The following is a 25,610-nucleotide window of genomic DNA, read 5'->3' as shown; positions in this document are numbered from 1 at the left end:
TAGGAATGTTCAGCTACAGAACAGAGGGAACCTGAATATCCTCACTGGAGCAGGCAGGTAACAGGATGTGTGCAGAATGAAGGCAGGCAAGGTCACCCATTGCAGTGCTTTTCCCTTCTTGCTAGCAAAAGGAGAAGGGAAGAAATCTCAAAACCAAGGGGAAGCAACCTGAAAAAATCCAGCAGCTTCAGGTGGACCCTCAGTTCTGCTGTAGGCTTGGCCAGGAATTTGTGTACAGATGAGAATTAGAAACATTTCTGAAATTGCTCTTTTAAGACAAAGGCAACTCAACATCCATAATTCCCATAATCAATGAAACTTAGAGAAAATCACATCCAGGTCTCTTTGTGTGGCAGAGTGCTCACTGCTCAGAAGAGCTCTGCTAGTAAACTCATTTCACCTGGCAAACTAGATTTTTCTAAATCAAAACTCTTGAATTCAGCCAATGATGAGAATTTGGAAGCTGTGCCACTGCTGGCACAGCTGCTGCTCTCCAAGCAGAGATTTGCATTACGGAGATTTCAGAAAATGCAGGTTTCAGTTTTCAGCACCTCACTCAGAGGAGTTTGAAAAAAGTGAGCAAATTTAGGGCAACAGGCACTGTTTGCTTTAGGGAAGTGTGGGTGGCTCAGGGATAACATTTTGGCTATAAGGGTAAAATCTGTTGATTCATACCCAGCCTAGCTCTGAAATGACTGAGATGACACTGGAACTGGACAAACCAGACCAGTCAATCTACCCCAGAGATATTATTTATAAAGACATAATGGAATGGCTTTGATTTTTACATGACAACCCCAAACTGAGCAATTTGGCTCGACAACCTGAACAAAACATCATTATGATTTAATACAAGTCATTTGTACACATATAATATAGCAATTTTGAAAGAAGTGACCAAACACCAGCCCATAAATGCCTGAAACAACAAAAATCTGCAGGCAGAAGATATATGGGCTTTAGATATAAAAATTACAGGCTGTGGAGCAAAATAACATTTATCACTCCACATTTCATTTAACTGACTTGAGTAACATATAATATTACAGATATTTCTATCACTTTGTATGGTGAGGAAAATTTTCCAGTCTAGATTAATTACTGATAACACAAGTGCCACTCCAGCAAGGACTAATGAGCCATTCAGTCCCACCACTTCAGAGGAGGCAAGAATGGATTGTTTTTCATTTTATTTTTTTACAGAAGAAAATGAACTGCTCTTCCCACAGCACACATACTGCTGTAGCAGGAAGGTAGAGCAGAGTTCCATTCAGATCTCTTCTGGTGAGTGATTAAAGTCTAAAGCAGCAGAGATGGATCTCTTCAAACAGACACCTGGCTTAACACAGCTACAATACTCCCTGTGTCCCACTTGTTTTCATGTTTCCAGATCATTTTCTAGTCATGGGCCACTAAGGGTAAAATATAATTCCACAGCATGCCCTATTTTTTCTTAAAAAAAAAATACTCATAGCAAGCTTTTGTTTCCCTTATTGTGAGCTTGTTCTCCTGCACTTCTCAGCCTGGTGCAGAGCCCTGACAGAGCTCCTTGCAAGGCAGTACCTCAGAAAATGTAAAAGCCTAATCCCACATTTATTAAGACTGAGGCAAAATCACAATTTTGACAATGTCAAAACTTTGGCTGAAAATGTTTACAGAAAACAGAAACTTTGCCTCTGTCCAGAGCTGCTGTAAAATAGAAACAGGAGTATCCAAAATGAAATAACCCAAGTAGGGATTAGTGGCAGCTGCATGGATTGATACATTATCAGTGGTTTGTAAAACCATGAACAGCTTCCCATGATATTCTCTACAGCCTTTTGTATTTGGGCAACTTCTACCCACTGGAATGAGGCTCCAGCAGCTCAGCACAGCCTGAGCCTGTCTGTCACAGCTGGGGCACATGAGGGTACACCAATTTTAAAGGTAGCCACAGCCTACAGAAATCAAATCAGAATCTCTGTGAAAGCACACACTCACACTGGTCAATGATGACTTTCTCCATGTTTTCCTTCAGCTGGTTTGTGGAGTGCAGGCGTTTCACTGTGCTGTGCAACTTCTTCTCTTGCTCAGACAGTTTCTTACGTAACCTAAATATTTCTGCTTTCATTCCTTCATCCTGGATTGAGAGAAAAAAGTAAGATACTAAACTACTGGCTAAAAGTACTTTCTACATTGGGAATTGCTCAATACTTTTGTGCAAGTACCCTCAAGTTTCCTTGGAGTGCCAATACTCAGAGGAGGGAAGGACCACCACTGAGTCCTGTCCTTCCTCCTTCACATGCCCCATGACATGAGATTGTGTGATACAACTCCAATTCTTAGCTGGAATTTAGAGCAAGTAACTTTTTGTGAGACTGAGGGAAGTCTATTAGCCTGGTGCCCATTTTTGTTCTAAACTAGAGAAGATAAGGAAGGCCAGTGCCAAGGGATCAGTGCCAAGGGATCAGTGCCCTGGGTGCCAGGTTCAGAATTCCAGCTTCCTCCTTGTGCTCTTTAATGGCTGATGCTGCCTCTGTCACAGGGCTAAAGGGCACTGGGACAGTTTAACTGCACAATTATTTGACAGTATCATTATTAAGGTTCAGTTTTCACTACCAATCCACACAAAGTTCTGGTCAGTGACTTGTAAAATGTGACTGTGAGAAGCCCTGGCACATCTGCCAGTGGCACTGATTTGGGTCCTTGTGCAGATTTAAGCTTGGACCTTTTTTTCTTGTTGTGCCACTTGTTAAGTAATAAAACTTCTGGAATTTGCTCCCATTATTTATCTCTGCAGAAGAACTCATTACTCCCAGCTCTTGTGGGGCTGCAGAGAAGGCACTGAATACTCAGAGTATTTTAGAACCCAAACTTCAGTAGAGAGAGATTCTTTCATATTCTGCATTTAAGACATCAGGAGCAATCTAATATCCTTAAGATCAGGGGTGTTGGATACGAAACTCGAGAAAAAATTCTATTAGGCTCTAATTAAGAGCATCCTGAGAATTCAGATCCCCAGACACATCAAGATCAGCCTGGCAGAAGTGACTGATCAAATCAAGGTTCAGATCAGTGACAGGAAAGCAGGAGATGCATCCCCCACACCCTGAAAGCCCTGTGGGGGTGAGAGATGTTCAATCCCTGCAATCCAGGCCAGCAGGAGCTGTCTGCATGGATTACACACTTGAGGATAAAAATGGAAGTACACACTCTTGCCAAGGCATCCCAAATCTGGAGCTGAAACATCAGGGAATGTATCAGACAGCAAATTTCACTCCCACTGCTTTTGTGATTTTATATATTTAAGGATGTTAAAAAATATCACTAAAAAGTGTGATGAAATTACACAGAAAATGTTTGTTTTCCCAAAGTTTGAGGGTTTTTTCCGAAATATCCTACTTCCCTTAATAAACACATACAAAACCCTCAGTGAAATCACTTCAGATTTATTTTAAAGCCAGGGTTTGAAACAGTTTCAATGCTGAGTGGTGGTATTCTGACAGCAGAGATATTTCATTCCTCATTTAGTTTACTTTTATGCATTTGCATAGTGCAATCCTTTTTAGTTAAAGTGTTATAAAACATGTCTTGGGGTTTTGTCACACTTTTACAAAAGCTTCATCTTTTACCACTTTGGCATCAAGAACATAAAGGAAAATGCAGCTGAGATTACATCAAAGTTGCTGCTGTTTCTCTTCTTACCAACACACACAGAATCAAACTGAATTTGGTTCAAGTCACAGGGAGCCCAAACCTTTTCTTGTTGAGGTGGAGCTTTTGCCACCTGCCTGGATTTCCTGGATCTCATGTAACAGGATTAGAGATTCCATTTTTATTGCAAAGGATGCTGTAAATGAGCACCTGGCCATGCAGCATCACCAGGACATGCCTTACACTAAATGCACGTGGCTGGAGACTGGGGGCATGATTCTCCAAAATGACACATCTGTAACTGCTGCATCTTCCTGGAGACATTCCCAAAGTCCAAACACCCACCCCAAACCCCCAGGCAAGCCCAGCTGAAGCCCAGCAGTACCTGAATGCCCTGAGCTGTACCATGAGCAGCTTTCAGGGGAAGGGAAACTCTCCAGAGAAGCTTCAGGGAACGTGCAGCCTCTTCCAAAATCTGCTGTACTGTGTGAGTGCTCGTGGAGAAGCCATGCAGGGATGCCTGTTCTGGTACCTGGATCACAGGATTTGAGACATTTTATATTTTATACTTCAACCATTATGAAAATGTAATCTTAATTAATGGGTTTAATCCAGCTGCTGTGATTTCATATTGAAGATAATGTACACAGCCATTGTGTGCCATAAAAACTAATCTGTTAGTTAACAAAGGCTGCTGAATTATGCATTATCTGAGAATTTCAGTGAGGGAGGGGATTTATCCTAATCAATAACCATGATTAACAATAGATTATATTTACTAGATTTGCTATGCCACATGGTAACACTTGGCAACTCTCTTCTTTCTTCATTTGCATTTTGTGTCACGTTATTTGAAAGTCAATGATTACAGACATCAATTTAAGCAATATAGATGTTTCTTCCTTAGCAGACCCTTTAAACTGTTCCATTTAATGCTAAAATAACTATCAGGGTACACATAAAATGTTTTCTTCTGCTGACAGATGAGAAACCAAATGGAAGAAATTGCATAAATGTGAAATAAAGGAGGGAAAGAATGTGAGGGGAGCAAATGGATTACCAAAGCAGTGGTGCTACAGCAGGGGGAAGGGTAATGAAAAAAAACCATTTGCAGTTCCTGCCCCATGCAGGATACAATCTGAATATTTATTCAGCATTGTTATCAAACCAGAATCCTCTTGTCACATAAAATATCCCATTTGCTAAGTAGTCTGAAACTTCAGTGATGTAAGGCTTGATAGGAAACTGCAAATTGTGAAACTTGCTGCTTTTATCTTTACACCAACAAAACAAGTTAAAAACTTAGAGAGATCACTTTTTCAGTCATTATCAGTATGTTAACTAGGTCATTGGGAAATATATGATACTTCAGAGAGTCTTAAGTGTCATTCAGGCATCATTTGACTGCGTGAGCACACATGTGATATCACAAAAAGAATTTCAGAATTGTTGCAGCACCTTCAACAGCTTCACTAATTATAACTGCAAAAATAACTAGCACGAATTTATCCCTGCAGTTAGACCTTCTGTTTTCTGAAGAGCAGTAAGCATGCTTTTTACAGCATTTATATTATCATAAAATCATAGGGGTGAAAAGGACCTTCATTAGACACTTAGTTTCCTTTCCCTCTCCAAGGCAGGAAAGCATTACGTGGAATTTTTGAAACATTGGCATAATCCATCCTCAAAATTGCCTCCAGTCAGTGTCTCTGAGCACCCTCCATGCCAGTGGTTCATTATTTTTACCACTGGCTGCTGTTTTCCATGCCTGATCCAGGCCCTTCCTGCTGGGGTTGAGGTTTCTTAGCTCCTTATTAGATGCCACAGATGTGCACAGATTGTTCCTTCCCTTTAATTGAAGCTTGTAGGCAAATGTGTCTTTTCAAACCACCCCAAACATGCCATCATTATCTGTGCCCAAAAATTAATATTACGTAAGAGAAAATTAGCAGAAGTAAACACTGACTAGTTCTCCTATTCTAGACAAAAAAGAGTGAGGTTATTCAAGACAAAATAAACATTTTATTGGTTAAGCATCCTTAAGACTGCAGCAAGAGCACCATGAGTGCTAACACTGTCAGAGAAGGAAGAAAGGATGATACTCTGAGCCCTAGAAGACAGTATTTGAATATTAATGAAATATTCAAGTTTTTGGACTAGTCTATGATGTTGTTAAATGTTAACTGATAACCAGAAAGTGGAAAAATATTAAAAAAATCTTCCCTGAAATATGAATGTAATATGAAACAAGCCTCATCAGCATCCATCAATCTTTAATATACAGTTATAACCTGGTGTTACTAAAAGGCTGAATTTAACTAAGGGGAGAACTTTATCAGCTCTGTATCACATTTCTTTTAATTGTCTCATATTTCCTGGGTTTATCTCAAGCCTTCATTATATGAAAATCCTAATTCTTTTTATTCTTTATTCTTTTACACACCCCTCATTTAAACCCCCCATACAGCATTTTAGATTTTTACCTGGGGTTTTCTGCTGCTGCTTTTGTTTGGCTTTTTTATCATTTTCAGCACAACAAACACTGATTTCCGTGGCAAAACCAAGCAGTTTTACCTCATTTAAAGCCAAAACTGAAAGTGAGATTGCTTAAAGGCCTAGAATTAACTACCTCAGAATCCCACTGAGTCCATCTAGACAATGACTGTGCCAAGCTTGAGGCATCCTGAGTTATTCAGTCAGTTCTTCCCTTCACACCACTTTGTGGCTCTGGGTAAAATCCACCTCCTTTAGAGGATTTCAGTGCTCACCTGTGGAAACCCAGGGCACAGGGAATATTTCTGTGTGCCCTGACCCCCAGGGCAGCACTGACTTTGACCCTTGTTCATGGAGAAAGTTTCCTGGACTTCAAGACAGACTGGAATCCACAAAAGTGTGGAACAGATTACAGAGAGCAGTGACAGTGTACCACTTGCTGAGAAATTTAGGTTTTGGGATTTTTAGTATGTTGTGGATAGAAGCAAGATGGAGGGCACAGGCTGTTGTCCTGGGCTGCTTCTTTCTTCTTCTTCATGGGTTTGGGTGGCATTTTGTAATTGGGCAGGAAAGTCCTCATCATGGGCTCTGTGGGATCAGTTATTGGGTTAAAAGAGGAAATAATCCAGGTGTCAGTTCTTAATTGGATAGTTTAGTCTTAAAAGACCTTGTAACAAGAGACTGTTGGCCATTTTGTGCCTTCTAATGAAAAGCTGCTGAACTCACAGTTGTGAGTCTGTTCCACTGATAAGAAATAATAAACACCTGAGTCCCAACACGAACTGCCATCTCAAGTGCCTTCAATCCAAACCCAGAGAAACCCACACTCACCTTCCCTCCAGGCTCCTGCAGCTTGGTGCCAGAGAGCTCCCTGAGAGCCCTCTCCATGTGTGCCAGCACCTGCTGTCCCTCTGAGATGTGTTTCCTCAGGGCATCGTAGTCCTCGATGAGGCCGAGCACGTGCCGGCCGCTCCTGTCCGCCCACATGCGATGGCCGGGCACCAGGCGTGGGGTGCACGTCCTGCTGGAGCCCGAGGTGCTGCTGCACAGGGAGGCACTGTCCACATCACCCCCAGGGGCTGCCTGACTACCTGGGGCAGAAAAATCAGGTTGTTTTTTTATCCTCATACCAAAAAAAAATTTATTTTGTACTCGACTGCTTGTTGAACAGGGCTGGGTGTACCTGTGTTCTCTGCTGGAATGCTGTGTCTGTTCTGCTCATCACTGTTTCTCCTGGCAGCAGGGCAGTTGCAGAGATTTTCTACATTTAAAAAGGGAGAAGGAAAGCTGTATTATTAGATTTAAGAAAAAACCCTCCCAGCTCTTCAGTTCTTTTATTGCTGATGCTATACTGGGCCTCTGGAAGCAGGGAAAACCAGCTGATTTTTCTAGTGCCATGCCATGGATCTTCCAGTATTTGCCTACTTTTATACCTGAGCATCTATCCAAATTCTAGGTATCTCCCAAATTCAAACCATAGTTTAAAAAATCTAAAATGCATCTTGATGAACATATTTTATTAACAAATATATGCTTCCTATTAACTGCACAAGAAGTAGGACACTTTTTTCAGCTGTACCAGACTAAAGATTGTCTCTATATTCCTCTTTCAGAACTTCCACATTCCCTAAGCACCTAGGAGAAAAGCACATCTGAAAAACTCAGCTGCTGACATTGCAAGGAATCTTTTCTGGTCTGTGTGGTTTTCTCTGGATGTATGGAAAGCCTTTATTGTGCAGAGCACTTTAAGGAGGAAGATTCAAGTGCCCTCTGTATCCCATGTACATCAATACTGGAACAATAACCTAACCCTGGGTGTAAACATTACACTTCCCTTTATTTGCTAAAACAGCATCACTTAACAGTGATTGAAATAAAGGTAAAACATTCCTCAAGGGCAAAGAGGGGACAACTGATTTATCCAGAGCCCATTTAGTGCACTTATTGATCATTCCTGAGTAATACACACTCACCCTTAGCAAACACTACAGAGCTCAGCAGTGAAAAAGGAACCCCCCAGGTAAGCAGAATTTATGGCAATTTACTGCAGGCATCCTCCCAGCCCAGAGACTCTGCTTTGCTTGGATGCAAAGGAAGCACCAGCTGCTCTAGGACAGTGCAGTGTGCATTTGACACCCTGCTCTAACAGCAGAGGGATTTGAGGAGAGCTGCTGATGTTTAAGGGTTGTGCAGTAGCCAAAAGCACACAGAGCACAGTACCATCTAGTCCTGCACAGGGCTGAGAGCCTGGCTTCAACACACAGTTGATATTGACAGCTGACACTGGGCCCACTTCCTCTCTCTTCCCTTTGGAAAGCTGTTCCTCTAATTTTTCATGCAAAGATTTGTTGGTGTCTATGCTCCTCTCCAGCTGCACTCGCAGGCTCTGGATTTCAGCCAGCAGTTCGTGTAAATCCAGTGGATTCTTCTGATCTTTCTGGAATTCTTCTGAGGCATCACATCTGGGATCTGAGGCAATTTCAAAAGAAACACAAACATCTTTAACAATTAAAATAATAATATCCACCAGAACACTCAGCAAGTAAGTTATAGCCAGTGCTATCCTCAATATTAAGAATTAACTACAAAGAGCATTAAGATAATGGTTTGACAAAAAAAAAAGCATGTCTTAATTGCTTCTACTCTTGAAAGATTTAAAGGGCTGAAAATGTTTTTTACTTTGTCCATAAAAGCTACTACGTCTCATGCCAAAAGCTAAAAAATTAGATAGAAGGAGAATGAGAAGGATTTATAAAATGTGAAGTGCAGGAATGCACAGTCTGGGGAAAGGAAAGGAGAATATCAGAGTGTGGAGGAGGGATGGGAGTTTAATTTTATACACTGAAGGAAAAAGAAAACAGTGATCACCTGGCAACCAGAGGAACAAATCTGAACCTGAGAAAAGCAAGGGCTCTGTTTGCCTTCTCACAGAAAGAGATCAGTACACAAACAACTCCATGCATTCTCTCCTGCTGAAATCCAGCTGTCCAGGGTGTTCTCCAGACAGTGGGCAGGGGCTCAGCTGCATGAGGAGGGTGCTGCCACTCTCTAATGACATCAGGAGCTCTGCAAGGAGAATCCCTTCCACCCCTGAGCCAGCTCTGCCTCAAAGCCTCGTGCCTACAGGGCTCTTCTGCTGCAGCCAGGCAGCAAAACCAGTGGCAGCAGAGCATAACATGGAGCAGCAGGGAGAAAAAAATCAACTTTTAAGAACTTCCAGTGGGAAATTTGCTGGATGTGGTAGGGGCTTTTCAGCAGTGAAAGCATCCCACTCTTCACCTCAGCACACCAACAGCAGCTACGTGGTGGCACAGCTCCTTCCAAGGGGGAGGGAGAACTCAGGTGAGCTCCAGTCCTCCTCTCACTTTCAGTGACAGCAAAGTGGACATGAAATTATTAAACACCTAATTCAGAAAGCAGTGCCAGCACTTCTTCCAGCCCCAGGGAGAAGCCTCTCCCCCCATCTTCAGCCAAGAGAAAGCAGAAGCTACCTGGGTAAGCAGGACCTGCAAGGATGCAGCAGCAGGATTTTAGAAGACAAGAAAATATCTAAGATCCCCAGGAAACTCATCCAGCCTGAGCCACTAAGTCTTCAATTCTGTTTTTTAGCATAGCTAAAAAGATAAAGGAATCTTGGGGGTGTCTGGTGAACATTTGACACACCTCAGGCCTGCAGCCACCCCAAGGAGAAAGCATCTGAGCAGCACGTTGTCAGCGCTCTCTGCAGAGCAGACAGGAGCAGGAGCAAAGGAACAGTGACCCAGCCCTCCTGGCCTTTGACAAGGGCAAGTTCAGAGGGAAGAGGAGCAAGGGCAAAGGGCACAGAGCCAACTGTGCATTTGTACCTGTCCCCTTCCTTCTTGCTTCTTCCAGCTTCTCATACACCTTGATCTCAGTCCGCAGCGACTGCAGCAACTTCTCATTCTCAGAGATCTGATGCTGCTTTACATTAATTTCTGTTTGTAACCTGTTAAGTCCCAATAAACAGCTGAGTTAAATTCTGATGTTTTTTTTTTCAAAACCTAAAATCCATTCTTCTTTCCCTCTCTAATTCTTCCCTTGCCTTTTGAATATATCCAAGCCCCTCGTTAATATTAATGGCTGTGACTAAACAGATGCCTGTCACACTGACAGCTTCTTCTCTAAGTGAATTTTTAAATGTGGACACAATCAATACCTGTTCAGTTCATTGCGACTGCTGTAAATTTGACATGTCAGGTATCTGATCTCATCTTCCTTTTGGCAAATTTGTTTTTGCAACTTTTCGTTTTCTTTCTTCATGCATTCATGGTCCTCGTGAAGATGCTCAATGACTGCATTCTTCTTAGAAAGAGATTCTCTTAACTTTTCATTTTCCTTCTGTTTATCTGAAACAAGAGGAAACACAAGGTATCTGCAAGGCCCACAATGCACTAAGGGTATGATTTTTAACTAAATCAGCTTTTTCAGAGACTATCCAGCTGCTACTCCATTATTGCTAATCCCAGCTTGAATGCTTATGGTTGAGCATGGAATTTCAGGGGTGCAAAGAATGGTTAAGTCAATTTAATGAGTGGACTGTGAATATTTTATTGTTTTCTGATCTGGGATGAATTGCAAGCTACTCCTGTAAAGAACAGTTTACATTTTTACCTCTAGATCCTTTTGCTAGCATTGCATTCAGAACTTGATTTTGCTTCCTCAGGAAATGTATTTCAGAAGTCAGGGAATTATGCTGCTCTGAGCCATGGATAAAAATGTTTGCAGAACCTATAAATATATACATAAAAGATGATTTATGAGTCATCTCTAGGTCATTAAAGATTAAACTTTCCAGACAAGAACAATTTTAAAAATTGCAGAAAAACATGCTATAAAAGCTATTTCTCCCCTATATATTTTGAAGGTTATCACTACAGGCTAAAAGGCAGCTCAGGTTAATGCCAAGTAATCCAAAGCCCTGTGCAGCACAAGTGCCTCTCATTGCTGGGCAACCATTACTAAAATTGCAGAATTATCCCTGGCAGTCTTTACCTATCAGCTAAAATCCCAACAGGACAAAATGCAGGAGTATTTTGTGACACTGCCATGATTTGAAAAGAAAACTGTAGGAGGGTTTACCATGTATTTTAGTCTTGCTCTGCTCACACTCCATTGTATTTAGTGAGAGAACAATGGGATTCTACCAGCTAATCCACAGGGGTTAATGCAGGGAGGCTTGTAAACAGTCTGGTGAGAGATCTCTTAGCACACAAGCAAGAGCACAAGGCTGGAGTCACTGTCCTGGCCTCAGATTACAAACTCAGAGCCCATTTATGATCACAGGGATGAAGATTTCTCCCTCTTAAATCCGTGTTTCTAACATTTAGATAAAAAAGCCAGTCTTGATCACCCATCAGCAGCCATGGGGAGGAACAGGCCCCTCCAGAGCTCAACTCACCCTGTCTCCCCTCTCCTCACATCTGTGAGGATGAGATCCCCTGTCCTCCAAGGGCTGGATTTCCCTCCAGAGCCTCCACGAGAAGCTCTGGGTAACTGGCAGGAAGGAAATGTCTGACTTTGACAAACATAAGGGTGATGAATCCTGCTCTGAGGACCTTACTGCACTAGGCAAGTGACTCTAAGTGTTAAATCCTGTACCCAGCCAGTGAAACCCCAGCCCAGGCAACCCTCAGTGCACTGCACTGGTGCTAGTCACTCCCAGTGATGTGCACTGGGGCAGCACAGCCTGCAAAGTGCCACATCCCACTCTCAAGGTGCTGCCTCTGAAATGCAAGTCAAGTCATTGTTATTGCCCTTTGTGACCTTCTCATGGTCACTGAAACACTTCAGGACCCACCAGAATTAAAAGCATTTTTCAGCTGATTGGTTATCCCAGTATCTCCCAGACTTTAAAGCCTGAGATAAGTACATGAGTGTCAACTATTTGGTTAATAGAGAAATAACCAGCTGGCAGAAAAAATTAGCTGAATGTGTGAGGAGGATGCATTTCAGCTCTGGCAGTTCAATTCAATTTGATGTGCTGCACTTCCTCTGAGTAATCTCATTTTATTGTAATCCCAATTGAAGCTTTTACCCACTACCTAACTGGGATGTAGTGTGCCATGATATGAACCTCTTGTCACTGCTGAAAGACTCAAAGGCTCTGGAAGCCTGGCACTAATGGCATTTCACTATCTATATGTTAAAGAGTTGAGGCAGCTATGTGAACTCAAAAGGCTTTCTCCTTTCAGACTCTAACAAAGCAATCCAAGTTGAAGTGGCAAGGCTTGATGGTCTCATCTTGATTCTAATTTAATTTATTGCCCATCACCCAGCTTTATCCTATTTGAAAAGTTATGCTCTTGCAGTTCTACTGAAAGGCTTTAGAATATAACTATTGGTTATCTTACATAATAAGGGATAATGTAGAGCCAGTGGTAATAGGGCCACAATCCCACAATCTGACCCACTATTGAGACTGCTACTTCTATGCAGAGCCCTGCTGACATCAATTACTCTCTCCACAGAGGCAAAGGTCCATCTAACCAGAGGAAAGTGGAGCATCAGGGCCCACAATTGCAATACACTTGAGTTTTCATTCTGTTTTGTGCTGAAAAAGCGAGTGCTAAGGAAGCACACCTTGAAGGTTTCAAAGGAAACACTGACTGAAAGAAAGGCACTGTTGAAAATCACAGCAATGGGGAAGGAGATATTCACTCCCAGGGAAAGCAAAATAAAGGCATTCAGAAGCTGAAAAGAAGTCTGAGTAGAAACATCAGCTACTTGCTACTTGTGGGTTAAAAAAAGCAAACAAACCCCCTTTTAATGTTAACTGCTGTTAAGAACATTTGAAACCTAGGACACTCAAAATTAAACCTTTGATTTTATTTTGAAGCCTAACATTTGAAACTATTGAAGCAATTATTTTAGTTCTACTTGCACTGCAAGCCTCAGCTCTACAGGAATGAAGTAGTCATTACCAGCATGTGAGTCATTTATAGGATACTGGAAGCCCAGAGGCATTTAAATACTTAAAAAATCTAAATATTAAAAATAACATGGCAAGAACAGTGGGCAGATGTGTGTACATACAGCCATACAATATTTATCAAACAAGAATAAATCTATGCAATAACTTCTGTTGAACAAACAATTCAATATCATGAATTTAGCAGATTGCCATATGTTACAACTTGGCCTTGTGTTTTAAAAGAAAACAAACTAAGGACATTCAGATAAAAGCAAAAATGTTGAATGCAAGTCACAGAATGGTTTGGGTTGGAAGGCACCTTAAGGTCCAACTAGTTCCAAGCCCTGCCATGGGCAAGGACACCTTCCACTATCCCAGGCTGCTCCTGGGATAGCCTGGCCTTGGACACTTCCAGGGATCCAGGGGCAGCCCCAGCTGCTCTGGGCACCCCGTGCCAGGGCCTCACTGCCCTCACAGGGAACAATCCCTTCCCAGTATCCCATCTTAACCTGCCCTCCTTCAGCTTAAGGCCATTCCCACATGCCCTTGGGAATCCTCTCAGCTTCACTTCAGGATTTCTTTTTACACCAAAAGTCAAAGAAAGCTCATCTATCAGGGAAAAGGAGCCTCACTAGCAAGAGAGCATGTGCATATCTGACAGCATGAAAGAGATCTTGGATACAGGGAGAAACAAGAGCTGAAAGAACACAGTCACAACAAGGAGCTGTTCTAACAGGTAGCTGCTTTTTTCCTTCACCTTTCCAAATTTCTCCTGCACACATTGGTAGATGTGCTAAGGCAACAAGAAGACAGATGGAAGGCTTAAGACAGTTTATAAAGAAAATATACTTTCACTGCATTAATAGATGCCCTTGCCAGAATCTTTATGAAGCTGTAAAAGAGTTGGAAGTGTTTCAGTGTGGTTATTTCACAAGCACAGAATGCCTTTCCAGCAGTGTAAATACTTCAGGAATGAAATGGATGCTTTTTATCCACCTTTCCATCACTGTAAATTATCCCTGAAAGCAAACTGCCATGTGCAGGTTGCCTCCATTTAAACAACAACAGAAATGGATCATGGGGATGATGTAAAACATAATGAATCTAATGTCAATACCAGTGGAACTGAGGAAAAGGAAAGTATGTCTATATTTATTACCTGCTTCCAGTCAGAGTAATATTGCATATTAATCAATTTTCCTATGGGGGAAAAGGTGGGAAGGAGAGTGAAGCAAAGTGTAGAAAAACACAGGGAGGGGTGCTTCAAAAGGTGTTCCAAAAGCATCTTTAGTGAAAGCTGGCTACTTGTGAAAAGTTTTAAATCCACCTCAGAGCTTGGCTTTCAGAGGTGCTGAACAGCAGAACAGAGAAAGTGGCTCCCAACCTTTCCAGTGGCATTTGATCCCTCAGGCTCTCAGCAGGAAAGATGGATTCAGTTCCTCATTAAATGAATTCTTACCTTGATCTAGTTCCTTGTCTGTTACTTGTCTCTCAAGCTGCTTCCTCAGTCTCTCATTAGTTTTTATGGAGTATTCTAAACGCTGTCTCAGGATTCTAATTTCTTGCAGATGCTCCATTAATAACTCTAAATAAAGCAAGAGACCACTTCTTATTTAGAGCAGATGATTGTATTCTTTTACACTATGCACTCTTGGCAAATCTAATGGGTGTTAATTCTAGAAGATGACACAGAGCTGTTAAAAATGGCACATATTGAATATCTGACTCCACACCACCCTTTTCCTATACAGTGCTCAAACCATGCATTCAGTGACAACTCCTTCTCTACATTCTAACTTAAAGACTTCAATGCTTTAACTTTTTAACTTTTTTTTTTTTTTTAAACTCTAAGGCTCTTCAGATTTCATCTTCCTACAAAAGTGGAATAGATAACAATTTTATCTACTTAAACATTCCCTGTACTGAGGAAAGAATCCAAAGGTCTGCAGTGCAGCTCCACACACCACCAGCACACATTTTTCATTACAACAATAGGAAGCTCCCAGAGTAACTCAGAGAGAAATTTGACTTTGACTTACACAATGCACTCCACAGTAAAGAAATCTGCTGTATCAAGTTTCATTACTGTACCTTTTCCTTCTTGCTTTGCTATTCTACAATTTTTCTTCCACTGGCTCCAAGTTTCATCCTTCCTCAGGAGCAGATCTGTTCTACCTGTCAGTGTGTGATGTGTCAGTTTATCCATGTCACACACTCCTGGTTTACTCTGCAATATTTCTCCCTGAACAGGATGTGCCAGCTCAGCTATTAAATTTTCATGGCTGCCAATAAAGTACTGCAAGCATCACTTGTGTTTAGTGGAACTATCCAGGTCAAACATGACACCACTTATTAATTATGCAGCACTTAACAATTCTCAAGGAAACACAACACTGGCTCCTATAAAATTGGAAAATCTCTCCTTTCCCACATAATAATCTCTTGACAATTGTCTATTTTCACCTTATAACTTGTCTATTTAAAGAGTGTCTGGAGCAAGGTAAAAGCTGGTAGCTTAAAGCAACAAGGACACAAACTAACACACTTTATACTGCCTCAAGCAGGGTAATTCAGATGGTTGCCATCTCTGTGTGCCTCACCACTGAAACTGCAATGATTATGCAAGGAACTGGAAAGCTGAGGCAGACAAACATTCTTCATTATTTCTTAATTAGTTCCCTTGTGCTTTATTTATCAGCTTTTCCCAATATCCAGCAAATCTTCCATGGGAAAAACATTACCTGGAGGAAACTTGCTTGGCAGAAGTGGTAGTGTGCTGTGCTGGCCTTCCAGGTCATGCCTGTGCTCAGGTGAGCCAAGAGGAGACTTCTCTGACAAATCAAAGTCAGATGAGCTGTGAAGAGCAGATGGCACAGGAGACTCATCCTGCAGATGTTGGTACATGGTGGCATTCTTCTCATTATTCCTTTAGTGCCAAATAAAATGGTTTAAAATATAAAAGTTATTCTATGACTTTGGAAAGGGAACAGAGGATGCCAAATTTATACTGATTTACAGGAAAATTTATGTGACAGGGCATGAAAAACCACTGCACACCAGAGGTTGTATCAACACTGAAATGCAGAGCTCACTGAAGTCAGCAGGAACAATCAGTGGCCCTCCAGCCTCCTCTGCATTTTCCAGCACCAGGCAGTCACCTCTGTGTTCAGGGGACCTCAAGCTGCCTTGAACAAGGAGCTGAGCATTTCTGTAGCACAGAAGAATCTCAAGCTGGCAGAAAACCAACAAACACAGCACAACAACACCTGCTCTCTTCACCTTCAGCATCAAGGTGTTGTGACAATAATGAACTTCAGCAGTGCTGCAGTGGAGTGACCCTGAGCCAGCCCCAAGGGCATGGGGACACACAGGGAGGGACTGTCCCCCCTGGCACCTGCACCAGGATCATATCTCAGCATGCACCACAGTGGATTGTGGACATGGTTATTTTTGTTCATGAAAAGAACAATCCTGGTGGCACAAATGTTTCTCTTTCAGCCTCTCACCTGCTAGGTGGGAAGTGGGGAAAAAAGCCTTAATCTGCTTTCAATGGGTGGTTTATTAACAAAATAGATATTAATAAGCAAAGCCCTGCCAAACAGCTAAACTTGCTACAAAACATGGAGTATCCTTATCAGTTGATGAAACAACCATATTTTTGCTAAACATTCAGTTGCACTCTTACCTTTGAGCTAATTCATAAAGTATAGTGACTTCTGTACCTATTGATTCTCCTGCAAAGCAGAAACAGCTGATTAAAAACACATACTGAGAATTACCATTTTTTCCCCTCCATCTTACTCTATTTAAATACAGAGTAGTAAATTAATGAGAAATTAGAGGAGTCAACAGATACTAGCAAACTTTGTATTAGTGTCAAATCCTGTACAAGAGCAAAACCATTTATAGCCCAGCAACAAAGCAATAGCTTTGCTCTGGAGCTCACAAAAAAAAATTATCAGGGACCAACCACAGATGCCAGATTTCACAGCCTTGGTGTTTTAATTAACATACCTATTTGAAATAATTGTGCTACATGGCAAAAGGATTACAAGCACAGGTTGTTACTTCTTCAGTAACATTTATATAAAAGATATTCCATTGCACTTGGATTTTTTGTGCTTGTTTTGGAGTCAGGCTAACCAGTCATCCTTAATGAAGGAGCACACACAGGATTTTGCCTGCAACATTCTCTGTGGAATTGTGTGTGAGCACAGGCACAATTCAGTGCAAGAGATCTGGACTCAGACTCTAATTTGAATCAAGAAATAAGAGCTTGGTGGTGTCACCTTGGCTCCCCCTATTTTAAAATTTTTGTGCAATTAAGCAAAAGTGGCAGGGAGGAGTTGCACAGCTGAAATTTCAGGGGAATGAACTGAAGGTCAGGATGGAAATGCAGAGACAGACAGCTGCTCATGCTTCTTCTTTACAGTCAATTCTTAGTACACTGGATGTTCTTTACAACCCTACAAACATCATTTTACTTTAATGTGGGATTCAATGCAGCACCATTGTGTTAGATATATTGAATTGTCTCAGTTGTCAGTGACTTTTCATAGAATATAGGATACCATCTGTTGGTTTAAAGGCATTTAATGTTTATTCACTACAGTCTTCTCATTTGCAATGCAAGGAATCTCTGTAGCCACCGCAATCGTTGAATACACTCAATCTTTTATCACCCTGCTATGACACAAGGCTGTAATACCTTTTTCTCATACCCAGCTGCTTTATATGAGCAATCAAAACTGCAACATCCTGCCATGATGTGCACTGAAAGGCAGAACACAGACCATGCTGTGGCTGGGCCCCAAACAGGGCTGAGCAAAGGCAGCTCCAGAGCCACTTCCAGGAGGGTGGGAGGGTCAGTCCTCATCTCAGGCACCTCAAGTGTTCTGGTCCTGCAGCTGACATCTGTGAAGGATTGCTGGCTGTTTGGGTCAGCAAGAGCAGCCCTTGTGACACCAGGAAAAGGTCTTGCTTGCTGTTCCTCACAACAGCATCCCTCTTCCATCCCCTTCCTGCTAACTTCCTCCAAACTACAGACTGAAGGCAGTATGCATGTTCTACTCTTCCTTCAAGTGCCAAATGTCAATTGTGATGCTCATTTTCCAAAAAATGCTTGTATTTCAGCTCTTTTATGAATGGCAGTGTACATTTCTCCACCAGCCAGACTAGCAGGCAGCAAGATGCAGGTCCCTTAAGAAAATCATGGAATAATTTAGGTTGGAAAAGACATCTTAGATCACTGAGTTCAACTGTTACCCCAGCACTAACTCATGTCCCCAGGTGTCTTCAACAATCAGCTGGGCTGTTCCCTGAAACAGGAAACCCTGAAGCTATGTGTAACAAAACTTTTATATAACCACTATTTTTTTTGGCAGTTAGAACATGCTTGTGTTGAGAAGACCCCAAACAGCAGGTGTCAATAAGGAGTACAGCTACAAAAGTAAAACCCAGTCAAGGAGCAATGGCCATGAAGTAAAAGACAACAAGTTCCACCTCAACATGAGGAAGAACTTTTTACATTGAGGGTGGAACAGGTGTGGAATCTCCTTCTCTGTAGATATTCCACACCCACCTGGACATGTTCCTGCGTCACCTGCTCCAGGTGACCCTGACTTGGACTGGATGATCTCCAGAGGTCCCTTCCAATGCTGGGATTCTTTGTGGATAAAATCTTACCTTCCACGACAATATTCCCCACAACCCATTCTAAAGCAACCAACAGCAAGGAAGGCTTCCTTTCACCAACAACCAAATAAAATCCTTCCCACTTGGAGGGCATTCATTGTTCTCACAAGAAGCACAAATATTGCTGCTCACCATAGAGGAATTTCATCTCCAGTTTCTCAAACAGCAGCACACTTTGGTTCAGCTGCTCACGGAAGCCTTCAGCAACACCATAATCAACATCACTGGCCTGCAGCAGCTCCTCAAAGGCCTTCACCAGGCTGCTGAGGTGCTGGTGGTAGGTGGCACAGCCACAGCGGATCTCCTTGATTTGCTGGCATTGGAAGGACAGCTCCCGAACTTGGGAGTGAACCAACGAGTCATATCTGAGAAAATGAAATCAGCTGTAAAGCTTGCTGGCCATAAATGACATTTAAATATAAATAAAATGGGAATTAAACTTATATTCCTAAACTATAATTTTATGTGACTCAATTTGGTTTTAAAGTGCTTTTAACAGCCACAATGAGAGATGTATTGTCTCTGCTTGTTGAGTTTGGTATTTAGAGATGATTCTCCTTCACTTAACTGCATCATTTATAAAATGGGCCAAAACTAATGGGATGACTTGATGGCCTGCTTGGAAAGAACATGGATAGCAGCAGAGGTGCCAAATTAAACTAAATAAGAGTGAATCCATGTAAATTGTTTCTAAGAATACACATATTTTTCTTGACTCTAGGGATTTTTTTTTTGGTTTGGTGTTCTGTGATTTCCTTAACTCCCTATGGAAGCAGACAACTGTCCCTCCTCTGAAACTTTATTTCCTGCCAAAACAGGTATTGGACTTTCTGAACTGATGGCTTTACCCAGTCTGAAAATTCTCCACATCTCTGCATGTGTATTGCAAGAAACAATGACAACCACTGTGGTGCCCAAACTCCTATACTCCACAAGCCAGGATATAAATTTCAACTCAGATCAACTGAATTTATTTATTGAATTTACACTTGCAAATGTAGGCATCCCCTTTGTACTGCCACTGTCTGTACCATAGGTAGAATTCTTTCTCCACAATCATCCATTAGCAGGGAAAAAAGGAGAGAAATGTTAAAAGATGCAGGGAATCAAACAGAATCTACGGTCATGTGGGTTGTTACAGCATTTTTACTGTCATTTGTACAGGAAAAGATGCATAACTCATTTTGGGGTCTGTCATTTGTGACTCATGACATTGTCCTAGACAGTGGCCATAAAAACCTCACAGTGATCAACAGGCTCTCATCCCTTAATTCACAGCTAGATCTTTCTTTCTAAAAGATGAGGTATATTTTCAAGGGATGTAAATTCCTATGGACTCTGTAACACCACTGTATTTTACAACAGTGAGGCTCAGACACACACAATAGTCCATGCTGGTGGTTGTTCCAAATATTTCCACTCAAGCATTTGGAAGAAAGGCACAAGGCTGAATACCCTTCCTTGTTACAATTTGTGGTATTCCACAGGCCCTCAGCACAATAACAATATGTAAAAGGGAGAAAAGGAGGGTGGATGTTAAAACAGGTTCACTCTTATGATCCCCCATTGTGTGTTTGCAATTTGTACATATGCTGCCAAAATGCTGCCCCAAGATCCTTACAAAATCCAAGAGCGATACTTTCCAGTCTCCCATAAATGATTTTCCAGCTTATGAGCTTATGCTATAACATTTCATTCATTAATTCTATATTTATCTCCTCTCACATCCTTCACAGGAAGGCATTACAGCCCTCAACTGCAAAATAAATTGGAACTAGAGCGTGAACATCTTATGTTTACACATCAAGTCTGGGCACTCAAACAGAAAGGGCCAGCACCAATCTGCCAGCCCACTGCCCACAAAAACATTTCTCTCTTTAATGGAATGTTCCATTTTCCTACACTTAGCACCTGGAAATACCCTGAGTGCTGCAGACTGTGGTGCTCTGATGACAGAGGTGAGCCTGTCCCACAGGTAACCTGAGATCTGAGCTGGCTCCAGAGGGGATCTCTCACAGCAAAGAGAGTTGTGAGCCTGAGGTGTGGGGAGAGACAGATGTGCCTGGCACAGATGATGACACAAATTTATCAGTTTTGTACTTAGGGGGTCTTTTAACAAAACATTTCAGTTCCTTTATGCTAATGTTAGTGAAATTTAGCCTTTACTGTAACAACACTTGTGAGTAAAATTATCCTCATCTCACCTTGCTGTGCTATTTGGTATTGCTGCTTACCAAAGGGAACCTCAAAGAGCAGCAGTTTTACTCACTTGGATGGTGATGTTGCTCTCAGACTGCTCTGAAGAGGACACATTTCATCAAGATGCACATTCACAACTTGCTCTTTGTCAACTTCTGCCTCATTGGCCAACAGCAGCTCCTTAAGGTTTTGTGTTGCCCACATATCAGGTGCCTGCACAGACTCAGAATCCCTGGTTTTGGTGTGGATCTCATAATCCAGCTGAGGGACACCAGAGGATGTCTGGACTCCTTCCATGGCTGTACCTTGCACTTGTGTGACAAACCCTCCCCCAGGCAGGGCTGCATCCCTCACAGCTCCACTGGAAACACCACTGACCCAGAGCTGGTCAGAGCCCTGCAGCTGCAGCAGGAACATTTTGTACTTTTCAAGCTCAGACTGCATATTCTTAACTCTTTGTTTCAATTCTTCTATATCCTCTGTGGCTCCACAGCCCTGGAGTGCATCAGTCCTTGCTCCACTCCCTTGCTGAGCACACAGGCACTTGGAGTCTGAATGTGCAGGGGCTGAGTCAGTGTCCTCGTGTCCCATGGGATAAAACTCTTCATCCATCTCTTTTAATGAACTCTGGATATTCCCATTGCTAATGCCATGATGATTTTGCATTTCTGAAAAACAGGAGGCTTGTGTGTGAATATTAGGATTTCTTTATCTGACATTCTGTTCTAAACAGCACTAGAATGAATTATTTCAATTCTGTAAGAGCAGAATCAAAATGTAGGTAATTACAAGCTATACATTATTAGTTTGGGACTTTTGACCTCTCTCTATGATTTGCCATGAATTCAATTTGCACATCAAGTATTTCAAATCCTTTATTACCTTTCAAATAAACAATACTCAAAATACAACCAACTTTCTCTTCCCAACTGCTTGAAAATTCCTTTTGCCATATGCTCTCCTGAATCAGACACTGATCAAGCCCAGACCTTTCCAGCCACAAAAATTATAACCTCAAACATGAGGCAAAGGAGACTCTGACTTCACATGGTTCCTCCTAAAGCTTCTAATTAAATATTCTTCTTCTCCCCACTTCAAAAACCTATACAAAATCAGTTGGAGGATAAAGTCAGTGGAATTTTAAAAAGACTATCAACAAAATAGTCAGATTTGAAAAGGAGGCTATAATAACTTCTTTTTAAAAGGTCTTCTAAACAAACCCCACTAAAGTGTTTGGTATAAAAGGTTTTACATTTGATATGAACATCACATCCCTCAGGTGACTTTGCCATCCCTAAGTAATGCAATCACCTCAGATTCAGCCCAATAAAAGCCATAAATTCCTAGAGAAGATCCATGTTTAGAGTTCTGTGCATGTTGAGGGCTGTAGGTGTAAGTAGCCAGCAAAATGATTATTTTCTAGTTACCAGTAAATTAAATTTTCCCCTTCTATGAGTTCTGCAAAAGATCACTTTGAATTAGAACTTCCCTTCTGGGAGCCAATTCATTGATCTTTCAGACAGGTTGCAATACTTTCAGACTGGTTTTCATGGAGAATTTGAATGTCCAGGTTCAAGCTGCAAATCACTACAAAAACTCAGGGGGAGCAGCTCTGTATGAAAGCCCAAGACCAAGACCAGGAGAATAAAAATAAATATTATCTAAAAGCTGGAATAAAATGAAGCTGTGATTCTGGAATATCAACACTGCCCAGAGAAGCTGTGGCAGTGCTCCTCATCCCTGGAATGCTCAAGGCCAGGCTGGAAGGGGCTTGGAGCAGCCTGGGACAGTGGGAGGTGTCTCTGCCCAGGGCAGGGTGGAATGGGATGAGCTCTAAGGTCCCTTCCAACCCAAACCATTTTCTGATTTGACATCAAGACCAGAGGATGATCTCTGCACTCATTTTGTGTGGCACTCCAAAGGAAGGAAGTGTTTCCAGGAAAATGCCTGGGTATGAATTCTGGAGGACACAAGAAGGGAATGCAACACTGCACTCATGAACTTCTGCTGCAGTAACACACATGGCAAAACACCCCAACACCAGGTGAAGACAAACTCTGAAACCCTGACTCCATGCATCGTTCCAGATAGCAAAGAGAGAAAATAAAAGCAGATCCTAACAAAGATATTCCAGATCAGGGCACTGGCTGTGGTTTATAATGCAAGAGTGCCCTTTAATTAAAGAGGAGAACTAATGAGCTCCCTGTGGCCATGTGTCCACCCCCCACAGGGTACACTGAGCAGGAGCCTGCACACCAAAGGATTACAGAACTGGCCAAATCCTCTGCACTCTCCAGTGTTACCCAGGCTACTCAAGCCCTCCCAAGAAAGACTAATGGATGATGCACAAACATGGAACACACAGCACTAAGTCTATTTACATTTTCATTAAATGATTCCATTAGGTTTCAGCCTACTTGAATGCCTTCAAATAATTCAGATAAGCAAAATTCCATCACTCAGTTGCTTCATTCCAATAGTTCAGAACTAGATGGAGAAGCAGTAACAAACATTTAATTCCGAGTGGAGTTCAGAAGTGAGGTCATTAGCACCAGAGATCAGAGTCAGGCATACAACTCATTATTTTTACTGGAAACCAGACTCATAAATCCCTGTGGCCCTTCTGAAAGCACAACCCTGAAAGACCAACTTGGATTCTTGGAGCAATTAATCCACAGCAGCTAAGGAAACCAGATTTAAAATCCACAAATAACAGCAAGGGAGATGATTACCTGAAGCAATTTACAATTTTGTACAACTCAGAAGAAACTGAAGCTTTAAATTTCCTTTTTTTTTTTTTTTAATTCTGTACCATATAAATGCTCTACCTTGACAGTTTTGCTGATTTTCGTCCTTCACATTTTCATTTTTGTCCTCTGCACCTGGATCAACATCTTGGAACTCCACCTGGGTCTCAGTATTATCCAGTTTGAGCAATGAGACAACTGGAGAACAGTGGGGAAAGGTAAAGGAGAAATCAGCAAGAGACTGAAAAAAAATTAAGTGGGGATAGTTTTAAAAAAAATCAAATCAAAACCAACCAACCAAATCAATAAATAAAATCAAAAAAGGAAAAAAACCCACACCTCATAAATACAAAGCTGGTTCTCTGACAGTTTGGGACAGGAAAATCTTTACTGATAATCTGAGTATCTTTAAATGCTTGAACTAATTATAAGGGCAACCACTCAGAATTCATTGCAAAGGCTCCTACTAACAAATGAAGACAAACATTTGTAGGTCCCCTTTGTAATGGAACAGTAAATCAATCTCTAGTGCATTTTTAAATGTTTTATGTTCAGCTTAGAGAAAAGGCTTAGAAGTTTCTCCAATGTGAGCATTGATCACAAAACAATCTGCTGCAATCACTGCAGCAAGTCTCAGAATCAGCAAGTGTGCAGCACAGCTGTTCCCCAAGGGAAAAACCAGAGTGGAAAGGAAATCACAGGACTGCAGCTTCTGATTCCTTTAGGATCTAAGTCAAAGCCCTGCCCTTCAGGATTCTCCATGGGCTTTGCACCTACCAGAATTAATTGCTCCAGTCCCATCACCCAAAGTATTTATAACAAATTGTACCATATCTGTGCTTTACCACAACAATGTTATTTTTAAAAACATTCTCTGCAGCCTCTGGGTCTGACAGTGGCTCACCCACCACTTGTCTGAGTCTTATTTTTATATTTACTCTCCCTTACCTATCCTTCACACTCCTACTAAGTTTTTAATCTAACTTTTAAGTGCATTTTTATTTTTCAACCACCCCAAATCTTTATCTAATACCCACTGCTCTGTCTTACAATTTGTCATACTTTGCTGATCCCAGTACTTTGTCAACAACTGAGTTTAAATTAACCCAGCCACAGTGGGAACAGACACAGCTGACTTGACTGATCAGTGGAATATTGGAAAAGTTTAATTATCCAGCATAAACAAAATCAGGATTTTTATACTCTCTTGTCTCCATTACAGGCAGCTTTCATTAAATTTGGCATCTTATTAAGGAAATTTTTTATTTACCCAAACATTGATATATGTGTGCACATGTAAGCACCCTGTGACCTGTCTTTTATTACACAGGTCTGTGTACACAGCACTTTTTGTCCCACAAAAAGCTGGTTTACATCTTAGTGGCAAACAGAAAAAAAGGTGTTTTTTCAAGGTCTACACATATTTGGCTACCCAAAAACCTTGCAAGATTAAGCAGTATTGTAGTATGTAAAGATGATCTGCATTTACTTCTGCTGCAAGAGAAGCTGCCACTACTCCAGGCAGGACCACGAGTCACCAGATTTGTTCTTTTTTACCTCTCCCTGATGAGTTTCCCTGTGCAGGCTCCTCTGGAAGGTTTTCAGCTCCAGACTCATGCAGTAACTCTCCATTAGGCTGTGCCTGAAATGGTTTGGTTTGTATTCCACAGGCTCTCAGACCTTCAGGAGGTGGCCTGGGAGGATGCTGTGCTGCTGGAGCTGATTTCTGCAGCCAGGAGTTCAAAGGGACATTTCCTAATGCTCTGCAGGATCTCACAAGCACAGGCAGCCGTGACTTCTTGGGCAAGGAAGCAGAGCCAGCCTGAAAAAGGCATGGAAGGAAATGGGCAGTCAGTGACTTGTAACAGCCGAGTGTAGGAAGAATAAACAAACAGTCCAGGAAAAATAAAAAT

General features: G+C 41.7%; 1 protein-coding gene across 1 annotated transcript in view; it reads right to left on the bottom strand.

Annotated features, from left to right (window-relative positions):
* Nucleotides 1-25,610, bottom strand: part of CDK5RAP2 (CDK5 regulatory subunit associated protein 2) — a 70,297-nt gene that overhangs the window by 2,511 nt on the left and 42,176 nt on the right. The window contains 15 exon segments of the mRNA XM_059865458.1: nt 1,981-2,119; nt 4,019-4,165; nt 6,958-7,217; nt 7,310-7,387; nt 8,347-8,595; nt 9,972-10,093; nt 10,304-10,493; nt 10,759-10,875; nt 14,517-14,642; nt 15,799-15,983; nt 16,743-16,791; nt 18,884-19,116; nt 21,021-21,618; nt 23,779-23,895; nt 25,255-25,519. Of these exon segments, the coding sequence (XP_059721441.1) occupies nt 1,981-2,119; nt 4,019-4,165; nt 6,958-7,217; nt 7,310-7,387; nt 8,347-8,595; nt 9,972-10,093; nt 10,304-10,493; nt 10,759-10,875; nt 14,517-14,642; nt 15,799-15,983; nt 16,743-16,791; nt 18,884-19,116; nt 21,021-21,618; nt 23,779-23,895; nt 25,255-25,519 (2,875 nt within the window).

This window comes from Haemorhous mexicanus, chromosome 21, assembly GCF_027477595.1.
Source record: "Haemorhous mexicanus isolate bHaeMex1 chromosome 21, bHaeMex1.pri, whole genome shotgun sequence".
Lineage (NCBI taxonomy): Eukaryota > Metazoa > Chordata > Aves > Passeriformes > Fringillidae > Haemorhous > Haemorhous mexicanus.
The sequence above is the reverse complement of the archived record's forward strand: the minus strand, read 5'-3'. Positions and strand labels throughout refer to the sequence as shown.